We start from the raw sequence: 24138 nt of genomic DNA, 5'->3' as shown, positions 1-24138 counted from the left end.
AATTAGACATATACAAAAAGAAATGAACTTTAATCATCAAACAAGTAAAATATTGTGAAATAATAAGAAATATGTATATTTAAGGTATTGTAAATCAAAACCAAAAATAAATAATAAAGTATTATAATAATAAAATGCCACGTGAAAAATAATAACTTCAGTGGACGGTGTTGTTTTATTTTGCTTATGAAGCCGTTTGAATTTGTTTCAAAAATAGTTTTTTTTAACGTTTAATTAAACTAAGTATTTTTTTCTCATGAAGTTTTTCGTAATTTTCAGGCTTAAATTAATTTTTAATAATTTTCATAAATTAAATAAAAAAATACATGGTTGATGGCAATTTTACCTTGCAGAATCGACAACTGAAAATAGGCCGATTTCGTGTATTTTTGTACTTTGCATTTTTGGATTTAGCTAAAATTTTGTGAGGGCTTTCCCTATGAGTATGACCAAAGAAACAATGTTTGGTCATTGGTTCGCCAAAATGAAACATTTGTGAAATTTTTCGATCTCTTCAAAATAATTATTTTGAAAATTTTGGAATCAACGCTAATATTTCAAAATAACGCCCTTTTGAAATTTAGTCTTGATTTCAAAAAATTAAAAAATATTTTTTCAAAGAAATCATCAAAATTTACAAATGTTTATTTTTTAATATTGAAAATTTAACCATTTGTTGCTGAGATATTGGCATTCAATTTGGCTGTTTGAGTTAGACTAACAAGGAGACTTAAAAACTTTGGTACATGAATTTTCCTATTTCTTTTTCTTTTATCCACTCAATGTCAGCAACCAGAGGTTCAATCTTTAATGTTTTTTAGACATATTTGGAGGCAATTTCCTGAATTTTCCGATTTTTTTAAAGTTATGGTAACTTTCTGAAAAGTCGAAAAAAATGTATTTCAGTAAAATTATATTGAAAAAAATTAAATAAAAAAAAATTGACTAAATTTCTATTTTTCTTTTTTTTACAAATTTCAAAAATTCAAAACACGGATGAATATAAAAATTTTATGAAAAAAAAAGTTAATTAAAAATCGATTTTTTCTTACTGTGTACGGTGACTATTTTTTAGTTTTTGTTATTGATCAGAAAATTCTACCAACAGATTTTTCGAATGTTAAAAAAATGGTTCGCATTTTTGTACAGACAGCTGCAAAAATTGGAGCCTTGTATGGATGAATCAATCACACTAAATGACTCTGGAAGCTGAATCAAATAATACAAATAAAATTTATTTCCGGAATTTATGGAGTATTTTTTATACATTCCCTGTCAGTAAAAGATATTGTGCATAATCAGTTTTTGCCTTCCTCACCTCACTGAGGCAAGGCTATAAAATCACTCGAAAAATAAACTTCTTAAATACGACTCCTAGATATACCTTCACGTATACCTATCGACTCAGAATCAAATTCTGAACAAATGTCTGTGGGGATGTGTGTAGACATGATTTTTTGTCCACACGATTATCTCAGAACTGGCTGTACCGATTTTGGCCGGATCCGCCTTATTCTGTTCGTTTTGGGGTCCCCTAAGACCCTATTAAATTTTATTCTGTTTAGTGAAGTACTTTGGGGAGATGGGGGTAAGACGGCCACCCTAAGGGAGAAGTCTAATAAAATTTACACAACAGATTATTTTGATCTCAAATTACGTACATATTGTTCTACTACTAGTCCATTATAGAAATGACATAAATTAGTTGGTCTAAAAACCAATTTTCAATACTTTTCAGCAATTTTAAAAAAATAATTGAAATCGTATATATATGAAATACGCGGGGTAAGACGGCCACCCATGTGGGGTAAGACGGCCAATGCTATAAATTAACTTAATAACTTTGCTAAATCCTCCCAAACACCTACATGGTTGGTTCAACAGACTTCTCTGAACATCATAACTATTTTGGTTGAAAAAAATCAGGTTTCAAATGTGAAGAAAAATGCTGTTTAAAAAATTTCATATTTTGGCTCAGTGAATTTCATATTATTGCGACCACATTTGATGAAAAACTATGAATTTTTACAACAAAACAAACACAATTTGATACAAAAAAATAGCTTGTGTATTTCGATTAGAATAAGTAAATCAAAATTATGTAAACAATATTAAATTAGCGATTTTTATGAAAAGTTTGAAAGGATTTCATACTATTCAATGAGTTTTGCTATATCACAGTAAAGAATGTTGTCGAAACGGTAGTTAACAGCATTTTGATTAAAAATTGATAGTTTTATTGAAAATGCTTTTCCTTTATCTACAAATATGTCTTAATAGTCAAAAACCGTCAAAAATAAAACCTATATCATATAAAATCTACAAATTACGGGTGGCCGTCTTACCCCGGAGGAGGTGGCCGTCTTGCCCCCAAATAAATTATTTTTTTAAACATTTTTTGTAAACAGTTTATCGCATTTTTTGAACTTTTTCGAGGGACATAATCTAGGGAAAACTTCAATTTAACATGAAAAAATATTTAAAGACAGAAAAACATATTGTTATTTAACAAAAATGCCTAAGTTGTAATTTATGAAAATTACATCCAGTTTCAAGCTCAAAAATTATTTATTTTTGTTGGGCTATTTTTATACTATTTCAAACAATATTTCTGGCAAAGGTGACTCCATATGCATTATTTAGCATGAGGAACAGTATTGCTGAACATTTTAGTAATATTCATTAGTATACTTATTAAAACAGTGGGGTGGCCGTCTTACCCCGCCTGGCCGTCTTACCCCCAGCTCCCCTTTAAAGTTATGCCAAGAAAAAGTTTTTTTGTAGCTGCAAAAAAGGGTAATTTTTGCATAACCTCAAAGGCCGGGCCTTTTGCTTTTTTGACTTTTTGACCACGCGGGGGATTGGCAGCCACACCCCCTTACATGCGTATCGCCCGGTTGCCACATCGCATAAGCAGTGTCTGCGTCTCTTCTGGAAAAAAAATCTGTATTATGTTGCTGCATCATTTTTTCTTTTTACTGAAATATATAACTCATGAGACTTTTCACCAAGAGTTGGTAAAAAAAAGAATTGAAAATTGCTGTTCAAGTTAAATCAAAAATTTAAAAAAAAACAAATGAAAAAAAAATTGAAAAATTAAGAAAAATCTTAAATGAATTTGTAAATACCTCCTAAAATACAACATGAATGCGAGGAAGGCACCAACCACCTTAAGGTGGATTAAGTAACGTTTTTTCATACAAATCTCCATACAATTTTGGGGGCTGGTCATACACAATTGATATGTAAATGTATGAAATTCTACTTCTTGAGAAGGGATTTTTTTCGACAAAGTTGTAAAATATGATTTCCCAATCCTGTTCGAAAAAAACAAGTACATGGAAAAAATCCGTTTTTTTACTTTATATCACTAAAACTCAAATTCCCAAAATATTTATTTTTTTTTTGTGATTTTTTGGCGACTAAAAAAGACATCTTTTGATTTTTTAAATCGGAAACCGAACAAAAAGAATAATAAAAATGATATTTTAAAGCAAAATCACATTTGCAATCGAAAAGTTCTTTAATTTTATTTTAATAAAATGTACCGTTTTCAAGTTATTGCTACTTTTAGTTAGGTTAACATTTTAAATTTCTTCTCGTTTTTTTTTTTTGCATTTTAAAAATACTTCTTGTAAGAAAAGAAGTGTTTTTAAAAAGCTGATAAAAAATTCTTATTATTTTCTCTCTGCAACATTGAAAATCGGACAATTGGTTTCTAAGAAACAGCCTCACAGAGAATTCACATCGATGAAAATAAATGTGTCTAAGAGTCATCTACGATGTCTCGGAAAATATCGATTTACAATGTTAAAAAGTTAAACTATTGTGAAATTTGATCTTTTCAATTATTTGTTTTCGTAAATGTGCGCCAATTTAAGAACGGTTTTTTAATAATTTAATTTAAAACGAAAAATCATGTCAATGATGGAAGTTGATACCTTAATCCCAGGTTTTTAATCGAATTTAAATCTAAGTTCCAAAAAAACCAGATCAGATCTGATTGATACTTGAAAACATTGTGCCAGACAACATCTGCATCAGTGGATTTAGTTAGTTTTTTTTACATTAGAAAGAATCCCATGCAAAAGAAGAAAAAAAAACATTAAAATATCGTTAGATCATTTCTGAGATTTCAAATTATGCTTCCAACTTGATAGGCCCTCTGTACGTCAACATTCTTACTGGAGAAGTGCACCACAGTTGATTTTTACATGGCTTCTCCAAGTATGCGTACAGGTACAGATGAGACTCATTAATAGAGCGAAACAACATTTTACAAAAACAAGCGACGATAGTTGCAATCTACGATATAAATCCACAGTAATTTAAACAAACTTGTTTGATAAGCGAATCATAAAAGCGGTCAAGCCTACAGCCTCAAGTTAACCGTAGAGTTGATTTGTTGTAAGACGTCTTGTAGAGATTACCTCGGGATTATGATTCAAAATCCAATTTCAAACTTTACTACCAAGTGATGTTGAGCCCAAATATATTTTTTTTTTTTTTCAAGAAATAGCGTCAACTTCATCCTGCCAACCCAGTGAGTACCGCCTGTACTCCATGTGCTAGGCGGGGGGATCAACAGATGATGACGAAAAACCCTATTGCACGCACACTGTCTCAAAGTCACTTTCCAGTCAAGGCCCGGCCGCAGCACCGCATGCTATGATGACAGTCCAGTCGTATGCGAATCTTCAGGCAAGGTAGCAGGAGCAGCAGCACGACAGACGACGATGGACTCGAGGGAAATTTGATAGAATTTGGCTTGCTGTGTTTTTCTTTTTTTTTACGATTTCGATCAAGAGCAAATGTGAGTACCCTACTCTATTCTGTGTTTACCCTATAGTGGCAGCGCGATGACGGACGAAAGCCAGAAGCTCTCTCGGATCTGCGGGAAGTGGATTAGATGAACTGTTGAGATCGTAAGGTTTCACACCTCTCGGAAGCCGAGCCTCTAACACACCGAGCTAGCTAGTCATACTAGCTGCTTCGTGCGGTCTGATTCAGCAAAGGTGTTTTGCTGCTGCTTGTTGTTGTTGTGATTAATTATATACCTTCGGACGGCGATTGTGCGTTGGACGGGTCAGATAATAGCCAGCGGCACTAGCAAGTATCGCGAAACGATTAGATTAGGTCGTAAAAAAAAAATGTGGATTTAAAGTTATACGACCCGGACATCATTTTCTCTTTTGAGACAACGATCGTTTGCGGTTGCCGTTGTCGGCTGTGGTGGTGGACAGAAACGTGAGAAAAACGCGTCACAAGAAAAAAAAAGAAATTTCCATTTCGTCGACCTTTCAGAGCGCTGGAGTTGCAAAAGTGTAGGAAGTTAACCTCGCGCTGGACATCGTAAACATCTAAACTTAAACTTGCTAACGCTGCAAAAACGATAATTAAATTCAACTCTGCAAAACGAGCAACGTCCGTACTCGACGTCACTTGGCGTGTACGCAAATCACACGGTGGGATAGACAATTTTCGGATTTGTGAGTTTGCTCGCTCGCGCGCGCGTTACGTAATTCGCGGCCGCGGTTCTTGCGCAAGCAAATCGCGCCATCGCTTCGCGGCAAATGTTTAGAGTAAAGCTGTCTAAATTCGTGCATAATAAATCTGAATCTGTTTACTTCGCAACGTGTAACATTTTTTCAATTGTGTGTATTCTCCATTGCAGGAAACAAAACGCGATAACCCATGACACAAGTACAGGACCGGCAGCAGCAGCAGCTAGAACATCATGAGATCATCGTCGACGGCACTGGCGCTAATGCTGTCCCTATTGGTGATGGCGGTGGTGGCCAGCATGGAGCCAAGTCGGGACGCGATTCCGGTGTCCCTGGACGACGATGAGAACGAGCTTGGAGAAGGAATGCACACGTACGAGTTGACGCAGTCGCAAAATTTCCAACGGCAGGACGCGATGCTCAAGGCTTGTGCCCAGATGAGAGACACCATGGAGTACAAGACGGTGGACGAGTTGAACACGTTTCAGATGAGCCACCTGCTGGTGGACCGGAAGCACAAGTTCTTGTACTGTTACGTGCCAAAGGTGGGTAGTAGATACTTGTAAGATTTTAACATTAATTTGCAAGGCAGATCTGAAAACACTCAGAATGTAGGAAAAAACTTTAGTTAATTTATCTAAGAGACTTTGCATGTAGACCCAATCAAGATACGACACATGCAAGCATCCCATCAAACAAGATTGCTAATTACATACTGGGTATTAAATCGAATCGTTGTGCCAGTGTGAGAGTAGTATTGGGGCGACAAGAAAAATGTAATTTTTTTGAAAAACTGAGACGAAAGTACTGTTTTTGATTCCTTCAGCAAAATTTTGTACCTGTATCAAATATGACCTAAAGCTGTTAAGATTTGTGGGACACTGTGAGATGTCAAGTGTTTATTGCAACCAAGATCCAGAACCTGGTCAAGTCCCATCGGAAACGCGCTCGAGGATTGGAGAAGTCGGGTTCAGGATAGATCATCTATGCGTTAACGCTGGCTTGGTTTGAAAATGTTTTGATTTTGTGATCGTTAAGTTTTTTTTTTTTAAGATTTGTTTGAGTTTAAATGACTACAAGAAATGTGCTTTAAGACGCGAAATGAAAAATGAACAGTGAATTGAATGTTCTGCCTCGTTCGTAAATAAAATCCGAAATATTTCAAAAGATTCGAAACAATAGGTCTAGTCCCGTACTTGCAGAATTGCAAAATTTCTGCAGCCAGCATAAGTCACTTTTTTGCAGCACGTTCCCGTACTTTTCAGCTCGCTCTCTTCATCTCTCTCTTTTGCAGAAGTTCTGCAAGGAGAGAAACGGCAAAACTTTTGCCTGGGTAGCGCGTCCCAGGACTTTTTCGCAATATTGTACACAGTTGAGTGGATGTACTCAAATTGGGTTTTGAAGTTTTGTTTTTAGTATTAAAAAGTTTATTTTTGCAATTCCGTCGTGAAACTACTTACTTTTCCTGTCATTCTTGAACGACGAAAAAGCCTACTTTTCTGTACCAGAAATAACAGAATCGAATAGCAACACTTTTCAACATTTTTTTTTTTTATTTAAACGATTTATGACAGAATACATGAAAATTCGACTTAAAATTTCACTCAATGGGTGTTTTTCGAAATTGCAAAAAATGTTGGATGGAACTCGTTGCAAAAAGAGGATTTTTTCAGCACTCGTCGTAGTCGTAGCTCTTTTTGCAACTTGTTGCATAAACTACTATTGCATAGAACTTATTGTTCGCTGCAACTCATCATTTTATTTAAAAAAATCAAGCATGTACAATTTTTTAAGTAACTAGCAATTAATTATGCTTAGGTAGAAATTATACATCAGAAACAGTTCAAAACTTTGACATTAGGTAAACAGTTTTAAGGCTAGTATGCTGATCGGAAGGAAAGGGGTCAAGAAACAGCTTTACGAACAACAGAACAAAGGAGAGAGAGAGAGCGATTTCTTGGGGCTTTTCTTCACCCTCTCTGACTTGCTTGCGCTGCCGCTGCTGCCCATTTGATTTTTTTCTTGACCGGTTCCTTCCGAAGTGCGTGTACCGCTTTAGGAATAAGAGTTGCAGGTACGTTCAACTAATATAATCTGAAAATGACAAGCATAAACCTTTAATAGTTAAAAAAAATCTAAGAAATTTTAGTTTCAAAAATAAGTAAAATTTGAAAACGCAGTAAATCCAAAATTTCGAATCTTTAAATCCTCTAAATTTGAGTTTCTAACCTAAATTATTACTCCAATGTGTAGTTTTTTTTTATGATTCATGATGGCGGCATTTAAGAATTTAGGAATTAAAAAATTAAAGAATTAAAAAAAAATGAGAATTTAAGAACAATTTTTCAACGGAGAAATGTGGTGCAGAGTATACCGAAAGTTTGGATTTTGAATAAAATGTATTTAAAACAATTTTAAATAATTTTAAATAATGATGCGTCAACAAAGTATGTTTTGTTGTAGCAAAAATGTTATGTTCATCAATTATATAATCAATTATATTTATTATTTGTTTGGTATAGTCTAATATCTCCTTGTTGACCCCTTCGTTCGACAAAATTAACTCAAATTGTTAGCACCGTTTCAGGTATAATTTATTATTTGCCAATTAAAATGCTTGATGTCATCTAATTTGCAAATTTTATGTAATCGTGTACTCAACATCCATCACACCAACTTGCAGATACTTTTCAGCACAAAAGAGAAGAGAGAGCTTGCAGAAAAGTACGGGAACGGTTTCGCTCGCTGCAACTTCTGTCTCTCTCATTGCAGAAGTTCTGCCTGAGAGAAAAGTTACTTTTGTTGCAGAAAAGTAAGGGAACGCTCTGCTGCCGATTTCGTGCAGAATTGCAGAATTCTGCAGTACGGGAATAGACCTAATAAATGGTATGGTACTAACATAAGAGTAATGTACAGTAACCATTGCTCAAACCAATAAATAAAATAATAAAACAAACCGTATGCTAACCATTTGTTAAATGGTAGCTAACAATTCGGAATTGTTGAAAAACCATTTGAGAAATTGTAGTCATTTTTTTTTGTACTAAATTGCTGTACATTGACAATAACTCGTGTTGTTCAAACTATAGGAAAATATTGATTCACTTCCTCCTGGAATACTGGTGTGGAATGTATCGCTCTACAACTTTGTCGAAGACCCTAGAGCAATCTGAGTCAGTTCTTCAAAGGAATTTGCAAAGTGAAAAGTGCGTAATTTTGTCTAAGGAATCGGAAAACCGTGTGCTCTCAAAAAAAATCTTATTGTCGCCTTGAGGTAGTACAGTCCAATCTCGATCATCCGAAGTATCGATTATTCGAAGTTCGGATAATCGAATCACTATAAAAAAAATCGTTTTTTCCAATTTTTTGCTATTAACATCAAATTTGAGTTCTGCGACCACATTTTAGTCTAATTTATTAATATGAGAGTCTTTAAGCTTCATGTTCTTAGTATGTCAATACCGCCATTTTGGAATTAAAAATTCTAGATAATTTTTTAAAAGGGCATGTTTGAGATCATATTCAACCTCAACAATCAAAAACAAAACTACAAAAAATGTCAAGTTTCGATAATCCGAAGATTCAGTTATCCGAAGTGATTTTTTTCCAAGTCCTTCGGATAATCGAGTCTGGACTGTGTGCACATCACACTTAAATGTTATGTTGTTTGAAATGATAAAAAACTCATAAGCTTATGTAAGAGAACTAGTTAAGTTGTTCTCTAGATTTTCACAAATTACTTAGCAATTTTTAAATTTGTATTTTTTTTTATTTTAATGAAACTTTGTCCATACATTTCAACTGTCAAAAGAAGACATTCATAAATAAAAATAACTAAAAGTAGAATTTCGATTCTTTTTTCCGATGTTCTATGGTACTCAAAAATACGAAATTTAAACATTCTTCATTTTTTGAAAAATACTGTATGAAGAAATTTTGTTTTGAAAAGCGTCGAAACAAAAACAGACTGCAAATTATTTCTTTCAATAGGATGGGGGCAACTTTATCTGATTTCGTGTAATTTGGCAGAGAATGATAAAAAAAAGAATTAAAATTTAGTCTTGATTTTTATGTTTTGAAATTAGTTTTGTTGAAAAAAATATCTAAATTCCTCTAATTTTTAGGTAAATTACCTAATACTACCAAAAATCATTTTTGAAATCATGTTTCTAAAATTCCCCGATCTTGGCAACGTAAAACAAAATCTCATGTTGTTAAAAACGAGAAAGTATTGTATTAGTGAATTCTTGGCATTTTTTCATAAGAAAAAAAAAATGATTATTTCTCTTCCATTTTTTGATATCTCGTGACGGGGGGGCGATACGACCCCTTCCATTTTCCAACATTCGAAAAAAGACGTGTTTTTCAATAATTTGCCACCTGAAATGGTGATGGTTGGGTATGCGGTGTCAAAAAGACTTTTATGTAAAATGGGACGCCTGAGAATTTCGAGAAAATACAAATTCTTCATCGAAAAAAAAAACCAAAAATAGACATTTTTTATTTACTCAACTGTAAAAAATAATAATTGTCATTTTTTCACAAATTTGGCAGCTTTCCATACAAAAATTTCAGGTTGAAATTCAGAAATCTGTAGCTTTTTGAAATTTTTATAATCGTTTTGGCGTCTTTAGCTAAGTTTTAGGAATGGATGAAAACTGCACCCAAAAAAGTTAGATTAAAAATTAAATTAATTCCAATTTCTGCAAAATAATCTGTATGTTTTTTGAAAACTTTTTCTTATATTTTTACATAAAGTCCGATTTTCAACATAAAAAAAAATTAATTGCCGAGCTACCGTGGCCGTGAGGTTACGGGTTTCGCCTTGTAAGCGGAAGGTGATGGGTTCGATTCCTGTCTGGCTCGGCAAAGTCAGATCCCTTCAAAGAGTTATTCTACTCACTGGGAATACTGACCGGTAGGGGATGGGTTTCGACTAGCGGCGTGCTGGATTTCCAATCCAGAGGTCGTGAGTTCGATTCTCGTACCGGGATGATGATGAATGTATTAACATTTTTAAAACTTTCTGATTTTCAAAAATATAAATAAATTGTAAATTCAACCCTAACATTTGAAAGGGATAACTATCCCATAAGTTTAAATTTATTATTGTTTAGTTTTTGAGTCATAAATTGGGTACTAAAGCCCTATATAAATTTGTATGTACAACGGTAAAAAAAACACGATTAAAAACCATTTCTGGTCACTTTCTTTCATTTTAATGCAAAAATAAATATTGACAAGGCAACATTTTTTTCGATGGATCAACCATGGTCCCCTTGGAACGAGCTGTCAAGTAGGATCTTTTCTGTCAAGAAGGACCGTGATGTATTTTTTTAAATTGAATTAAAAATCCATTATAAATCCTTTGCGGACGTTCAAAGGGTCATTGTACTCAGAAAAATAAGCTTAATCGTTATGAGCAATAATATCACAAATTTAAACTTCATTTTAGGACCCAATTCAAGATCTTTTTCATGTCCCCCAGGTCGCCTGCACCAACTGGAAGCGCATCCTGATGATCATGACGGACAAGTGGAACGGCACCGATCCGCTCCAAATCCCCGCCGACCTGGCCCACTCCAACGGCATGTTCCCATCGTTCAGCTCGCTCTCGCCCGACGAGCGCCAATCCGTCCTGACCGACTACAACCGCTTCGTACTGGTACGACACCCGTTCGAGCGGCTCCTGTCCGCGTTTCGCAACAAGCTGGAGGGAAACTCCAAGAGTGCCAAGTACTTCCAGTCCCGGGTGGGAAAGATCATCATCAAAGCGTTCCGACCGAACGCATCGAACGCGTCGCTTGAGAACGGACATGACGTTACGTTTTTGGAGTTTATCCAGTACCTGTTGACGCCGGAGCTGAGCCGGAACTCGAACCTGTCGTTCAACGAGCACTGGGAACCGGCCTCGAAGCTGTGCCATCCGTGTCTGCTGCAGTACAACATTATTGGGAAGTACGAAACGCTGGTGGATGATTCAGAGCTGGCGTTGCATCTTGCTGGGATGAAGGACGTGACGTTCCCGATTGTGTACAAGACGTCCGGGACGAGCGAGCGGCTGCGCAAGTATTTCAGCGACATTCCACTGCCAATCATCAAGGGATTGTACAAGCTGTACGAGGACGACTTCCGGCTGTTTGACTACAGCTTGGACGAGATAGTGGGCTTTGAGCTGGGGTGAAAAAATACGAAACGACAGCATTCGAAAATGCGGTGACTAATTTTACGGGGGTAGCTTTTAGTGGTACCAGGTACCAGATGGGGAAGTTTCTAAATTTAATTCGTAGACTAAAAAGACTACACTTTTAACAGGTTCTAGTAGGTAAGGATAAGGTTTTTTCCCAAACGAACGACATTTTTTTCCAAACTCGGATACGCTTTCTAGACGGCTCACTAAAATTACGCATGTAACATACCTGTACAAGTACTAACACATTCGGATTATTATACCATTATTGTTTTAGATGTGATTTTACTACACTGTTTTGTGTACTTATCAAACTGCTTATTGACGACTCACTGTGATGACAGCTATTGAACTTAAATAAAAAACAATTGGCAGAAAAAGAAGAAGAAAAACAAACACACATTTCAACATGGTATCATTTTTGCTTTATTTTGCGGTGATCGATATAGGGTTGGGTAAGATGATGTGAAAAGAAGAACAAATGAAGAAGAGGAAGAAGTAGAAGCCCCACCTCCTGCCTAGCCCCACAAGTGATGACACTCTCCCTACTTGATAAACTTGCTGTACTTAGTAATTGCACTTTTTCCTCCGGCTTCTAAAATAGGTTAGAAGAAAGAAAAAAAAAACTATCATTCAGAAGCTGCTGCCCACCCTGAAGTGCGCACTGACCTATGCCTCGCCGCAGCAGGTACAGGAAGAAGGCAATGATCAGGTTCATGATGATCGTCTTCATCGAAGATGGTGCCGTCGGATGACGGATCTTGCGGTCTATCCGGTCCTTGGTGTGTTTGTCATCCTTTTTCATGCTTCCCCGTCGGTTGTGAATTTTGGGGGCAAATTTGAATTACGAAGAACAAAAGGCAAAGCAATTACTTTCGGTCCAACTCAGGGGTTCTTGGTCACGATGGCGTTATTGGAGCAGATTTGAATCATCAGCGGCCGACAATCGCTAGCAGCATCACGTTACGTCAAACGGGACTGGCGATTCTGTGGAGAGAATCATTCAAATCATTAACTTTAGTGAAAATAGCCTGAAAAATAAAGATTTAGTCATCGGGTCATTCGTTCCATGATTCACCTGAAATACAATCCCCCTCGTCGAACATTCCAGAATTATTACTTTTCGCCTCCAAAATTATGTTCATTCCTGCGAGATCTCGACATCTGTAACCCAATAAATCTCCCATCGTATCGTAAATTTATCATCCAAAACCCGGCCCAGCCAAGGTGACGCACGTGTTTAAATTTTGAAATTTCACCCCGTTGCCTCCCTGAACCCCGCGAAACCATGCGTCTCCATCGTGCGGAGGGGTCAAAGTAGGCAAAAAACGGTGATGGCGGCGCCGATGATTAGGAAATATTTCAACTAGCTTTTTAACGACTTTATTGGAGCGAGTGGTGGCGTCGTGCCGGGTTCTAAATTTACCCTTTCCGCGCACATCTGGCGCTGTTTTCCTAAAACAAGGCCTTTCCCGGCGGTGGTGGCAGTTGCGATGATCATCTTTTTGCGCGATTACTAGATCGCTGGTTGCTGCATTATCGATACTTTTTAAGCGAGAGCATGATTCGTTGAAAAATGGGACAGTGTGTGTGTAAATTATAATGCTTCTAGTGTTAAATCGATCGAATAAATTTCATTATCAAAAAATGATTTACTCAACTTGACACAATTCAGTTCGACTCTTCTTAAAATTACATCTTCACACTATTAAATTCTAGTATTTCTTATATTTTTTGCAATTGGAAACCATTTGTATTCTGAAATATTCGATAATGGGTTTTTAAAGCTGTATGTGGAATTGAGTCACATATTTTTTTTATTTTAAAGGAAGAAGTTTTAAAACATTGACCACCATCCCATTGTACTGCATTAAAAGCAGTGCTTGTAATCAGTTTTTTTTAGCAAAAGTTGTGTTTTATTTCATTAACGTGATTTTAACCTTAATTTAAAGCAAAAGAGCGGCTCATAAAAAGCGATTTTCCCCACCTCTACAACTGCCCATCAAAAAATCAAATATGAGTTTAAAGCAAATTAGCAAAAGTTGAAAAATTATTTAAAAATATAATTTAAAAGATATATTTAAAAAAACATAAAAATAATCTAAAAAACTATCAATTTCAAAAATATAAAAATTCTTAAATTCTCAAATTCCAAAATTTCAAAATTCGAACATTCTAAATAAAAAAAATCATAATTTTGAAATACTTCTGCTGAAATTAAAAAAATCAAACAATTCAAAAATTTAAAAATTCAAACATTCCAAAAATTTTAAAATTATTAATTTAAAAAAAAATTTTGGCCCCAAAAAAATTAAGAATTTATAAAATTAAAAAAATATAATTCAAAAATTTCAAGACTTTAAAATTTCAGCATTCATGAATGTAAATAATAAAAAAATTAAAATTTAAATTATAAAACATGGCAAAACTAAAACACATTTAAAATTTGAAAATCAAATCAAAATTATTTTTTCAAACGGTTTCTAAAATATTTGAAACAATAAAATTAATTTAAATATTAAAAAAATATTTCAAAGATCATGTAAAATAAAAATCAAAATGTACCAATTGTTTTGCCTTCCTCACCTTACTGAGGAAAGGCAATTAGACCTCCTAGACCCACCTTCATGTATACCTATCGACTCAGAATCGTATTCTGAGCAAATGTCTGTGTGTGTGTGTGTGTGTGTGTGTGTGTGTGTGTGTGTAGGGATGTAGGTCTGTGCACCAAAAAATATGCACTCGATTATCTCAGCACTGGCTTAACCGATTTGGACCGTTTTGGTCTCATTCGATTCGTCTTGGGGTCCCATAAGTCCCTATTGAAAATTATGAAGTTTAGTAAAGTACTTCAAAAGTTATGCTAAAAAAACGATTTTGACTAAAGTCCGGAAGATTGTAAAAAGGGTGGTTTTTGCAAGAAAACCCAGCATGTTATACATTTTTAGAAAGGTATTTAAAAGACCTTTCCAACGCGACCAATACATTGAAGATCTGACAACCCTATCAAAAGTTATTAGCAATTAAGTGTTATTTATGCATTTTTTGGAAGCCGGATCTCAGATATCAAAATGAAAACGTTGTCCGGATCTATCATGCAACCCTTCGTTGAACAGGTAATCAAAAGACCTTTCCAACGCGTCCAAAACATTGAAGATCTGACAACCCTATCAAAAGTTATAAGCACTTAAGAGTTATTTATACACTTTTTGGAGGCTAGTTCTCAGATATTTAGATGAAAACATATTCCAAATATATCATGCGACCTATCTTTGGATAGGTAATTTAAAGACCTTCCCACGAGCGTGTCTATTTTGGATAGCATTACCCTTTGAATGAGAGGAAGGCACCAACCACCTAAAGGGGGATTAAGTAACTTTTTTTTGCCTTCCTCACTGAGGTAAGGCTATAATCCTGCTCTAAAAATGAACTTCGTATAAAAACGTCGTAGACCCACCTTCATGTATACATATCGACTCAGAATCGAAAACTGAACAAATGTCTGTGTGTATGTGTGTGTGTATGTGTGTGTGTATGTATGTATGTGACCAACAAACTAGCTCATGTTTCTCGGCACTGGCTGAACCGATTTGACCCGAACTTGTTGCATTCGACTTGGTTTAGGGTCCCATAGATCGAGTTTTATACAGATTGAAGTTTCGATAAGTAGTTCAAAAGTTATGTATAAAAATGTGTTTTCACATATATTTGGATCTCACTTAAATGTATGTAAACTGTGTCCGGGTCCATCATCCGACCCATCGTTGGTTAGGTTATCAGAAGACCTTTCCAACGAGCCTAAAACATTGAAGATCTGGCAACCCTGTCTCGAGATATGGCCACTTAAATGATATTGATATACTTTTTTGAAGCCGGATCTCACTTAAATGTATGTAAACTATGTCCGGGTCCATCACCCGACCCATCGTTGGTTAGATTGTCAAAAGACCTTTCCAACGAGTCTAAAACATTGAAGATCTGGCAACCCTGTCTCGAGATATGGCCACTTAAATGATATTGATATACTTTTTTGAAGCCGGATCTCACTTAAATGTATGTAAACTATGTCCGGGTCCATCACCCGACCCATCGTTGGTTAGGTTATTAAAAGACCTTTCCAACGAGTCTAAAACATTGAAGATCTGGCAACCCTGTCTCGAGATATGGCCCCTTAAGTGATATTGATGTACTTTTTTTGTAGCCGGATCTCACTTAAATGTATGTAAACTATGTCCGGCTCCACTATCCGACCCAACGTTGGTTAGGTTATCAAAAGACCTTTCCAACAAGTGCAAAACATTGACGATCTGGTAACCCTGTCTCGAGATATGGCATCTTAAGTGATATTGATGTACTTTTTTGAAGCCGGATCTCACTTAAATGTATGTAAACTATGTCCGGCTCCACTATCCGACCCGACGTTGATTAGGTTATCAAAAGACCTTTCCAACGAGTGCAAAACATTGAATATCAGGCAAAACTGTCTCGAGATATGGCCACTTAAGTGATATTGATGTACTTTTTTGAAGCCGGATCTCACTTAAATGTATGTAAACTATGTCCGGGTCCACCATCCGACCCATTGTTGGTTAGGTTATCAAAAGACCTTTCTAACGAGTGCAAAACATTGAAGATCTGGCTACCCTGTCTCGAGATATGGCCACTTAATTGATATTGATGTACTTTTTTGAAGCCGGATCTCACTTAAATGTATGTAAACTATGTCTGGGTCCACCATCCGACCCATTGTTGGTTAGGTTATCAAAAGACCTTTCTAACGAGTGCAAAACATTGAAGATCTGGCAACCCTGTCTCGAGATATGGCCACTTAAGTGATATTGATGTACTTTTTTGAAGCCGGATCTCACTTAAATGTATGTAAACTATGTCTGGGTCCATCATCCGACCTATTGTTGGTTAGGTTATCAAAATACTTTTCCAATGAGTCCAAAACATTGAAGATCTGGCAACCCTGTCTCGAGATATGGCCACTTAAGTGATATCGATGTACTTTTTGGAAGCCGGATCTAAAAAATAGATGAAACTTGTGTACAGCCATTGTTGTGAGGAAGGCTCCAACCACATAGGTGGATTAAGTTAGTTTTTTTATTGATGAGATTTCTATTTCATTATTTTTACTTATTTTCATAAATTTCTTTTAATTTTTTTTAATTGCTTACACTATGAAAATGGCTTTCATTTTAACTTTTAGAAATTTTTAAAACGCGGATTTTTTTTATTTTTTTTTAGTTTGAGATTACTTTTCTGTGTTTGATTTTTGTCGTTTTTAAATTCTATAAAAAAAAATTTTTTTAACGATCTAAAAAAACATATTTGCTTTTATTGATGATGTTGATTTATTCGTTATATTTTATTCTAAAAACATTCAATAAGTTTAAATTTTGTTTTTAATTGTTTAATATTTTTGGAATTGCTTTTACAAATTGCGATCGTTATTTCGCGATATCTCGATTGTTGAATTTCAATCATAATTTGTCGATGGAAGATCGCAATCTTACAATCGAGAAATCTCAATCATTAGTCGAGAAATTACGATCGAGAGTAAAACTCACCATAAAATTCCCAGCACAAAACAAATGTCTATGTAAATTATGATACAGAACCACAATATCGTGTTTTTTTTTTCAATATTTTGTAATTCAAACATTTTAGAAAAAAAAATCACAATTTTATTTTTTTTAAACTGTTGATTTTTTTTTCTTAAATTTCTAGATTTTTTTATTGTTGTAAATTGAACTCCAAAAATTGTTATTTATGCTTGGAACCATTTTTTTACGTTACAGATTCTTAAAAATTTCCGAACGTTTGTAACGTTTTTTTTTTCTTTCAAATGTTTAATAATTTAATTGTTTTTAAATCGAAAATTTTAATTTTTTTTACCATATTTGACTTTTTTTCATGGTTTGACGTAGTGTCCCATTTTTCACAAACCCAAGCTCCTTACCAAGTTTCAACCCATTTTCCCAACCCCAACAGATGACAAATGTTGCAAGGAAAAAAAATGGTAGAAGAAAAATACTCACCCATGATCATGATAAATGCGCTGCTGACGTCTGGACAAGGAACAACCTTGGGGTGCAGCTGGTGCCGGTGCCCGAATGGGGTGGTGCCATTTCTTGGGTGCACTTTTGGAGGGGATGACAGGGGCAGGTGCAAAATGTGCGGCGGTGCCATGGCTCGAAGCGGCTCACACTCAAGCTAGGTTTCTAGATGTAATCTACGTGCTTTTTTTCTCTTATGTTAAAAATTGTGAATTAGCTTAATAGTTTCCGTACGGTGCGACGCCACGACGATGACAGGTGCATCCGGTGAAGATGATTGGTAATACTTTCTCTCATGACACGCGCGATCATTCCATTCACACTTTAATTGCTCCATTTTTTTTTAATTCACTGATCTAAAGCTAACATTAAGGAACTTTGGAGGGTATCCTTAGTAAAACACCAAATACACGAAGTAAAGCAAAAACAGCAGGACGATCAGGATCGAGAACGTGGTCATAAGATTTCTGGTTTCACTCATTTTGTGGCGATTTTTTCAAGGACGACTGGCTAGAATAAATCAAAGTCAAAAGATTAATTAGAGTGCAATGAATCGTGTAATTTTCAGGAAAATTCGCGTGAAGTTTCAAAACAAATCGGTGACGGTTAAGAGAGAAACGTTACAAAGTTGCACTTGGGTACTTACCCCTTTCGAATGAGAGGTTATACTAGCAGACCGGTTAGAGATGTTTTCCAGCGGAGAGTACGATCGATACTGACAGTCGGATGGAAAAGATAATTTTTCTAAAAATACCAATATTTTTCGTTATATAGTACCGCCATAATATGCGCCACGGCGACTACCAGCCAATGTATATAGCAAAAATGTGTGCTCATTTTTTGTTGCTTAATATTTGCCACCCCTTGCCAAACCCCCTTCTTTTTCTGGACCTCCTCGAAATCTGAGAAATGGACAGGAGTTTGTTGCTGAAGCTGCACGCCCCGGGTTAAAAATACCACCCGCCTTGTCCGTTAATCGTAAATAAACAAATAACATCGATTTTTTAAGTCTACGCGGATGCGTAATGTTGATGGACCAGTCCGTCCGTCCGTCCATCCTGTCCATCCGGCCTGTCCAGCTGTTAGGACTCGATTTTTACGCTAATGTGACAAGCTGATGACGATTCTTCGGTTCGGAGCAGGGACCGGCCCACCCCTCGGGTAATGGGGCCACGCAAATTAAAACGGCGGCGACACGCGTACACGGCGGACTTCGAACGGTTCGGATCGTGGGTGTAACTGGATACATCTGGTAGCGACTCGGAAACATGGTGTTGTAACGCCATGTAACAAGGTGTGGGAAACGAATTTTTGGTGTGAATTTCATGTCAAATTTTGATACAAAATTTTAAAGCTCTCTTCAAAACATTATGAATCGTTTTCGTGAAATCGCAATAACTCGTGATGTTTTCAAGCAAACCCCTTATGTCTACATATTAAAATTTGTATAATTGTCTGCTCTACAACTTTGTAGAACATTGTTACACTCTAAAAAATAACCCTGCAAAGTTAGAAAAAACACGAAATATTAAAATGAAAAATTTTGTTCTAAATGAAAAAAATGACCCTTCTGGGTCAATGTAAATTCGAAAAGTATATTAAATTTCCCATGAAATGACATGTTCCAAAAATGTTTACAGTCGAGTAATGGGAGAATTTTTAAAACTTATTTAGTGTTTTTTTCGATGGAAAATACGTTTTTTCGGAATTCTGAGTACGCCATCAAATCGGGCGTCTAATTTTACGTTTCAGGCTGAAAATTATTGAAAAACGCCTCTTTTTTCGCATGTTCAAAAATGGAAGGGGTCGAACCGCCCCTCCGTCACGAGATATCAATAAACGGGCCTCGGATTCGTGATCAGGGACAAAAGATACCCCTTAGGACATAGTTTCACGCAAATCGAAGAGGGGTCGGGACAACTTTTCCCGATTTCGTGTGAGTTGGTAGAGAATTACCCATCAGGCTTTTTACATTTACAGACCTGATTTTTTTCAAAAATATTTGTTTAGTTGATGATGGAAAAATGATTCTTATGACCATACGAAAAATTATAGGGGAGCTGGGGGTAAGACGGCCAGGCGGGGTAAGACGGCCACCCCACTGTTTTACTAAGTATACTAATGAATATTACTAAAATGTTTAGCAATACTGTTCCTCATGCTAAATAATGCATATGGAGTCACCTTTGCCAAAAATATTGTTTGAAATAGTATAAAAATAGCTCAAAATAAACAAATAATTTTTGAACTTGAAACTGGATGTAATTTTCATGAATTACAACTTAGGCATTTTTGTTAGATAACAATATGTTTTCCTGTCTTCAAATATTTTTTCATGTTTAATTGAAGTTTTCCCTAGATTATGTCCCTCGAAAAAGTTTAGAAAATGCGATGAGCTATTTACAAAAAATGTTTAAAAAAATAATTTATTTGGGGGCAAGACGGCCACCTCCTCCGGGGGTAAGACGGCCACCCGTAATTTGTAGATTTTAATTGATATAGGTTATATTTTTGACGGTTTTTGACTGTTATGACATATTTGTAGATAAGGAAAAGCATTTTCAATAAAACTATCCATTTTTAATCAAAATGCTGTTAACTACCGTTTCGACAACATTCTTTACTGTGATATAGCAAAACTCATTGAATAGTATGAAATCCTATCAAACTTTTCATAAAAATCGCTAATTTAATATTGTTTACATAATTTTGATTTACTTATTCTAATCTAAATACACAAACTAATTATTTTGCATCAAATTGTGTTTGTTTTGTAGTAAAAATTCACAGTTTTTCATAAAATGTGGTCGCAATAATATGAAATTCACTGAGCCAAAATATGAAAATTTTTAAACAGCATTTTTCTTCACATTTGAAACCTGATTTTTTCAACCAAAACAGTTATGATGTTCAGAGAAGTCTGTTCAACCAACCTTGTAGGAATTTGGGTGGATTTAGCAAAGTTATTAAGTTAATTTATAGCACTGGCCGTCTTACCCCACATGGGTGGCCGTCTTACCCCGCGTATTTCATGTATATACGATTTCAATTATTTTTTTTAAATTGCTGAAAAGTATTGAAAATTGGTTTTTCGACCAACTAATTTATGTCATTTCTATAATGGACTAGTAGTAGAACAATATGTACGTAATTTGAGATCAAAATAATCGGTTGTGTAAATATTATTAGACTTCTCCCTTAGGGTGGCCGTCTTACCCCCATCTCCCCTAGACTAGTTTATTTAAAAAAAAAATTGTCAGACATGAAGGGGTTAAAATAAACATGATATGAATTAAAAACAAAAGAGTTTTTTCGCTAATTATCGACTTTTCTGTATTCTGTATTCTAACGGCTAATATCCACTTTTGGCTTATACGAGATATTGGCACCAGGTGGTAGAGGTTGTTCCAACGCATCTTCTGAAACTTGAATTTCCCTAAAATAGTGTTTAGATTTGGCTTCCGATGCGAAAAAAAACAAACGGCTAATATGCCACTCTTATGGAAAATTGCCTTGACGGAGAATTTGTGACGAACACTTAAACGCGTTTTTCTCGAAATACTTGATTTGGCATAATAGCCGAATTTTCAATTATGAGCAGTATATGGGATTTTAATTTTTTTAAGAAAAAGGATATTTGAAAAACATAAAATATGTTTCAAACATTTTAAAACTAAAAAATCAAACATAACCTTTAAACGGTCTACAAGTAGATAATTTTGCGCGCTTCATATTTTACACCAAATTATAAAACTTTGAAGTTATTTTATTCGAAAAAAATCATAAAATTGAACAAAAGTTTCATTATTTATTATTGACAATCGAACCTATACTTTCCGAGATATCGTCAGTTGAAAATTGCAAGCTAATTAGGTGAAACTTAGAAACACTCATATTTAGCGATTCAATTTTTTTTGTGAGGCTGTACCTCAGAAAATATCTGTCTCAAAGAGATAATAGTAGGATTTTTTTTCAGCATTTTCAACATTTTTTGCGTCGGAGGTGGCTTTCCTTCATGAAGTATTTGAATGAAAATCAAGAAAAAAAAAACAAGATATGCAACATCATGATACCATGTGTTTAAAGACGTCTTTTCGAGTCCCATAAATCATAGGTAAAAATGAAAATTAAAAAAATACGTATTTTGGGAATTCAATTTTTGATGAAAAAAATAAAGGAATGGTATTTTATCTCTGAGTAGTGCTGATTTTAATATACAACATTGCCGAAAACACCAAATCGGAAAAAAAACAAAATCAGAAAATCTCATTTAAAAAAAAAATGATCTTCATATATTTACGAACCAATTTTGTATGACCAGCCCGCAAAATTGTATGGAGACTTATATGGAAAAACTAATGAAGCAAAATTAATTCGTTTAACATATGGAATGTATGGATAAAATTTCATCCAAATAAAAATAAAATAAAACAAAAAATCGCGAAATAATTTGCTATTTTTTTTAGAAATGAAAAGATGTTGTGAAAAGATTCTGGCAACTCCATTGTGAAACTTCTTGCTTTTCCTTTGATTCTCCAACGACGAAACGACCTACGTTTCTTTACCAACAAAGTGCTGAAAAGTTCTTCTTTTAGACACAAGTGCTGAAAAGTTCTACTTTTCACTTTACAGCACTTGCACTTCTACACTATAGCTAGCACTACATTGAAATATCATTTTGATTTGAACGGTGAATTGACTAAACACATATTTAGTTTTAGTCTTAACTATAAAGTTAAGACTCGTGCTGAAAAAAAATCTTATTTTTGAAACTTGTGGCATAAACTACTATAAAATTAAAAAAAAACATAAAACAAGTAGAACATAAGTTATAAAAATTAAAAAAAAAAGTGTTTAAAAGGGAAAAAACATCAAAAATGCATTAAATTGCTTTAGACAAATTTCAGCAGTACAAAATTAAGCGTTAATTTTGATGATGTTTTTTATCATTGTCAGTTTCTTGATATAAAAATAGTAGTTTATGCAACAAGTTCATAAATATGATTTTTTCAGCACGAGTCGTACATTTATCCAACGAGGTTCACCGAGTTGGATAAATACGAAGAGTGCTGAAAAGAATAAGTTTTGCAACGAGTTCCATACAACTTTTTTTGCAATTCCAAAAAACACACACTGAGTGAAATTTTAAGTCAAATTTTCATGTATTTTGTCAATAAATCGTTTAAATCAAAAAAATGTTGAAAAGTGTTACTTTTCTAAACAAGTGCTGAAAAGTTCAACTTTTCAGCACCCATTTGAGTGCTGAAAAGTAGAACTTTTCAGCATTTATTTTGAAAAGTGTTGCTATTTGATTCTGTTATTTTTGATACAGAAAAGTAGGCAATTTCGTCGTTCAAGAATGACAGGAAAAGTAAGTCGTTTCACGACGGAATTGCATAAAGGTGCTTTTCATTAATTTGACAAATAACAGGCAATGCTTAGAGTCTACGTGTTGATTTCATCTATTTTAACGTGAAAAGAAAATGTTTTTGCAACTTAAAGATCCTCATTTCATTTGGTTATGCTTAGTTATATATACATATATTCCTTGTTAATTTCTGTAAACATCCAAATCATAAGCTAACAAACAGCTCCTATCTTTTTATAGCAATTGAATGTGCATCACTTTATTCCTGCAGGTCTTTATTTTAATTTGCCTAGTAAAAGCATGATACCAAAAACGAAATCAAATTATCTTTATCATTGAAAACCTACGAAACATGGCTATTTGGGGTTCTCAAGCATTTAATTGACAACAAGTAAAAAATCTTATCTAGCAATTCTAGGACAGCAGAAGAAAAAACAAAATATAAGGTTTCAGTTTCCATTTTCACAACAGCAAAATTCACCGAAAAATTAGTCAAATAGAAACCCTATTAATCACGAATCAATAAAATTCAAACACCAAAACTGCGTCTCGGAAAAATGTGTTCGCTTTCATCGAAGACCGCACAAGTTGCTACAGTGTGGAGAAAAAAGCTTGTACACCCCTTGGACTGAAAAAAAATCTAATGTTTCCAAATCCATGTCAAATAATTTGAAGAATGCATAAAACTGTTTTGGCATATAATGAAATATTTGCTGAAATAAGATTGTTGATAGAAACATTTGAACTCACAGTTGGCGTTAAATTTCCACCGGGTACCCAAACTTTTTCTACACACTGCAAATGCATCGATTTCGGCATGTGAAACAATTTGATCGTGACATTAACTATTAATAACCGCGCTGCACTAGCAGCAGGCACATCATAACCGAAGCCGTAAACCGAGAAAGCTTCTTCTTCCATAATGAGAATGAAATCAAGCGCTTCATATCTGACAAATAGGTTGATGACCTTCAACTGTGATCAGTGTGATCAGGACAGGCACAGAACTTTCAT

General features: G+C 34.8%; 2 protein-coding genes across 2 annotated transcripts in view; one reads left to right on the top strand and one right to left on the bottom strand.

Moving 5' to 3' along the window:
• LOC6036325 (reticulon-1-A) overlaps nt 1-24138 on the bottom strand; it is a 188462-nt gene that overhangs the window by 94542 nt on the left and 69782 nt on the right. The gene's annotated exons all lie outside the window — the stretch shown is intronic.
• Nucleotides 4680-12008, top strand: LOC6036330 (carbohydrate sulfotransferase 13). The gene is made up of 3 exons (XM_038256916.1): nt 4680-4813; nt 5675-6049; nt 10993-12008. Exons 2-3 carry the CDS (start codon nt 5738-5740, stop codon nt 11686-11688), a joined length of 1008 nt encoding a protein of 335 aa, XP_038112844.1. The 5' UTR covers nt 4680-4813; nt 5675-5737; the 3' UTR covers nt 11689-12008.

The sequence above is a fragment of the Culex quinquefasciatus genome, chromosome 2 (assembly GCF_015732765.1).
Source record: "Culex quinquefasciatus strain JHB chromosome 2, VPISU_Cqui_1.0_pri_paternal, whole genome shotgun sequence".
In the NCBI taxonomy this organism is placed as follows: Eukaryota; Metazoa; Arthropoda; class Insecta; order Diptera; family Culicidae; genus Culex; species Culex quinquefasciatus.
The sequence above is the reverse complement of the archived record's forward strand: the minus strand, read 5'-3'. Positions and strand labels throughout refer to the sequence as shown.